The following is a 4635-nucleotide window of genomic DNA, read 5'->3' on the forward strand; positions in this document are numbered from 1 at the left end:
GTTTCTCACTGTGGTGGCTTCTCTTGTTGCAGAGCACAGGGTTAGGGCTCTAAACTTGTGCTCTTTGATTTTTGTAGCCATTGTATGAGTTCCTAAAGTGTTTATACTCTGCTCAGAATCACTGTTGACCATTTTACAGAATACGTAGGAATTTCTTAGACTATACAGTTCCACACATTTGTAATGTTTTATGCAGGCTTCATATCAATCAGACACTGTGGTGACCATTTTGCAGCACATATAAATTCCCATTCATCATGCTGCACAACTGGAACTGACATTATGTTATATACTAATTATACTGGAGAAACACTATTACTGAGGAAATAGTTACAGAAGAGAGTCACTACTTTCATTATTGAAGCTGTCTACTGTACATTTCGCACTTTAACAATACATTTTAATAATTCAGGAGCAGAATCTAGGTGCTCTAGGATCCCTGAGGAGAAAGAGGAAGGGGGAAACAGTGGGAAAACATGAAACTAAGACACTAGAGATCTGCAGCAACCATAGACGAAAATCGTGAAAAGCACTAATACAAAAAGCAAAAATAGAATTCAGCACATAGAAGATGACAAAGGTGACCACCAGCATCAGGATTGTGTGGGTGGCTCTGGTCTCTGGGGGGCATCTGTGGTGTCCAGTGGGGGTGTGAATATACTTCATTTTCTGGTGGTGTCTGTGCAGAAGAAGCACCATGGAGCCACTGGACCAGACCATGAGGCTAATAAATATGGCATCTGAGACAGACCACAAGAAGGTAAAGCCTGATTTATGACCCAAGGACATGCAGAACCACCTGCCTTGAGCATCAGAATAGTTGTGCGTGTCCTGTAGACCAGTGATGTTCACAGGAACGTAGCTATTCACTAAGGCACTGAATATCCAACAGATCCAATGGGAAGAATCTGTGACCCTGAGGGCTCTTCTTCTGAGCAATGACCTCCCTTCTCTCCTAGGGATGAGAGTGAAGGACTGATAGGTGCTCAGGACACAGGTGGAGCATAGGGTGGTGCTGCGAGCCACTCTGTGTATGTAATATACAAGTTTACACCCAGGACTGGACAGGGGCTTACTTGAAACAAAAGCTGTCATTGTGTGGGGAAGCCCAGAGGAGAGAAGAACCAAGAGATTGGCCAGGGCCATGTGGGTGAGAATAGTGTCTGTGGGTCTCTGCTTGTGTCCAAACAAGACTGGAGAGATGTTTTGGAAGAAAAGGATGACATTGACCAGAGACCCAACTCCCATCTGTAAGAGATAGGTGGTTTTCAGAGCTTCCTGGCTTGCAGTTCGTAGGACATCTTTCTGAAAAGACATGGAGAGGATTTCAGAGTGTCCTGGAGCAGAAAGGAAGCTGTGCAGGTGATGACATCAGCAGTCTTCTTACAGAACCAAGACTGGGAAGGGACTCTCACTCTTTACTTCTCTTGAGAAAAATGGCACTCTCATATGCCAGATAATCAGTTCTACCTGGAGAACATACACTTGATATTAGTTACAAGTTTTACCATTATAATTTTTTATTTACTCCTATTTACTTGTATATCCTGTTCTCCACCTGTATGTAAGGTCCATGAACTCAAGAACCATGTCTGTCTTGTTCAACAACATTTGATGACCCATCATAGGTATTAAATAATATGTATCAGGTATATGAGTGACAGAAGACAGAGATAAGAATGTGCTCTACCACTTTAGGATTCATGATCATCCCACTTATTACAAGAATGTACTGAGTGATTTCACCAAGATGGCAACACAGAGGCTTGCTCCTCCCATGGACACAGTGAATATATTTACACGTGGATCAATTCCTTTGAGAGAAATTCAGGAAATCATTGAATGACTTGCACACATCAGATGACTTTGAAAACACCCACATCAAAACAGGTGGGAACGTCTGGGACACCTGCTCACCATGAGCCCACGTGTAGCGCGGTGCATTCCAATCACAATGAAACACGCAACTACTTGCTTCTCTGAGAAGTAAGGACCTGAACCACGTTAGCTCCCTCAAATCACTTAGCTCTGGTAGCCAGTGTGGATGGGCACTGTGGAGCCTCAAAGGGCTAAGAAAATAAAAAAGTAGCTGTGAAATGACCTGCTAGCACCCACCACGGCCACATCCCCAGGATCAGTGCAGCATGAATAGGCTTTAACACCATCACCCTGCTGGAGTTTGACTGCACTCTCTATCAGCTACTGCCTGAGGATCTGGCATTTAAGCACTGCATCGAGCGGCTGACTGGGAGGCTCCCAGGAGACTGAAAGAACAAGTGGCCACTGCTTCCACATTCTCTCTCTGGTTTGATTCAAAAAATGAAGCCAAGCCTTCAGCTTGTGCCTGGAAGGAACTTGTCCACACACATCTCATGCCCCAACCTCTGTGGCTGCCCCCAAAGGGGTGGACCCTCTAATCACCCACCCCAACAGTGAAGGGTACTCAGCCTACTGGAGTCCCACAGGACCATGTTATGTAGAATTGAAGTTTTCATGGTCACACATAGACCTACAGAGAAGGGAGGGAAAAAGACAGTCCATGCAGGTAGAAACCCAAAGAAGTAGGGGTAACTAGAGTCATCTCAGACAAAAATAGACTAAAGGGCAAAAACTGTAAAAACAGACAAAGGAAGTCATTATATAATGATGAAAGTATCCATTCATTAATAAAATAGAACAACTGTAAATATCTGTAAGCCCAACATTGGAGGACCTCAATATACTAAGGACTTGTTCACATAAATCAAGGGGAAAAATATACAACACACAGTAATAATATGGACATTAATTTCCTAGTCTCAGCAATAGATTAATCATATAGAGAATCAATAAGGAATCATTGAACTCAAACTATACATGAGACCACATGAACTTAACAGACTCACCATCCATCAGCAACAGAAAATATATTAAGTGTATATGGTCCATTCTCCATTTGTCTTAACATATTTAAGACCGAAATCATTTCACGCATCTTTTTCAACCACAATGATATGAAACTACAAATTATTAAAGAAAATGGGATAATTCAATAATAAGTGAAAGTGAAAGTGAAGTCGCTCAGTCGTGTCCGACTCTTAGCGACCCCATGAACTACAGCCCACCAGGCCCTCTGTCCATGGGATTTTCCAGGCAAGAGTACTGGTGTGGGGTGCCATTGCCTTCTCTGTTAACAGCGGCTAGGCATATTATATTTACTTGGAGCTGGTATACTTGTGTGAAGATTAAACTACATGGATGAAATGAAAAATCAAAAATAAAACATCTTCAGAAAATGACAATGGAAATACAAGATAACAAAACCTATGGGAAGCAGATTAAGAGCTAAGTTGATAGTGATAAATGTCTATATGAAAAAGGAAGAAAGGTCTCAAACAAAATAGCTTTACACCTCAAGGAACTACAAAAGAAGAACGAATTAAGCCCAAAGGAAAGAAATAGTGAGGTTCACAGCAGAAATACAAATGTAATTCAGAGAAGTTGTGTTTGGTTCCAAACCATAGCAATAAATTCAATGTCATAATATAGTGGGTCACACAATTTTTTGGCTTCCCAGTGCATATGAATATTACATTTATACCATGTTGTAGTCTTTTAAGATTGCAATAGTCATCATCATGCTGGTGCACAAGACAAGCCTCATATATAAGTTCTCACTCACCTCAGAGCATCTAAACAATAAAGCAAACATTATCATATCTAAAGCAAGAAACATAATCATAGTGGGGACTGCAATACTCACACTCTCATCAGACAGAAAACCAACATGGAAATGTTGGAGTTAGCTACACATTAGCACAGTTGAACTTTATGGACATAACCAGATCAATCTATCCAAGAGCAGAAAAATATACATTCTTCTCAAGACCACAGAGAACATTCACCAGATCACATCACATATTAGGACTCAAGCAGGTCTTTTTTTAAAAAGTCTTTATTGAATTTGTTATAATATTGCTTTCTTTTTAATGTCTTGATTTTGGCCCTGAGACATGTAGAATGTTAGACCTCTGACCAGGGATCAAACTCCTACACCCTCTTTTGGAAAGTGAGGTCCTGATCACTGGAATGCCGGGGAAGTCCCCCAAACAAGTCTTAACAGATTTAACACTGAAATCACATGAAGTGTCTTTTTCCACGGTAATTATATGCAATAAGGCGCCAATAACAGCATGAAAGCTGGAAAAATCACAGATACATGGAGATGAACAACCACTCCAGAACAAACTGTGGTCAAAGAAAATCCAAATGGAAATAAAAATGGAAATAAAATACCTTGAGATGCAAGTGGAGTGGGAACACAGCAAACCGAAGGTTACAGGAGTCAGCACAGGCTTTGTTCTAAGAGGAATGGTTTAACAACAAATGAGATTAAGAAAAAAAAGGTTCTAATAAACATAACTTTATACCAGAAAGAACAAAAACAAACCAAAAAATCACATTAAAAAACAAAACAAACAAACAAAAAAACCCAAACCAAACAAAACCAAACCACCCACCCAAAACTAAGGCAAAGGTTAGCAGATATATAAGGGAAAAACAGTGGAAATGAATGAAATAAAGACCAGAAAAGAAGTAGAAACTACCAAGGAAACCATGAGTTGGTTTTTGAAAGATGAACATTCCCCTTGTCAC

The 4635-nt window shown here is 40.6% G+C and overlaps 1 protein-coding gene across 1 annotated transcript; it reads right to left on the reverse strand.

Annotated features, from left to right (window-relative positions):
• Positions 1–408: 408 nt before the first annotated feature.
• Positions 409–1317, reverse strand: LOC104979929 (vomeronasal type-1 receptor 4-like). Its single transcript, XM_010828479.1, has one exon. It carries the CDS (start codon positions 1315–1317, stop codon positions 409–411), a length of 909 nt encoding a protein of 302 aa, XP_010826781.1.
• Between the last annotated feature and the right edge of the window lie 3318 nt (positions 1318–4635).

This window comes from Bison bison, unplaced genomic scaffold (genome assembly GCF_000754665.1).
Source record: "Bison bison bison isolate TAMUID 2011002044 unplaced genomic scaffold, Bison_UMD1.0 scf7180017858633, whole genome shotgun sequence".
Taxonomy (NCBI): Eukaryota; Metazoa; Chordata; class Mammalia; order Artiodactyla; family Bovidae; genus Bison; species Bison bison.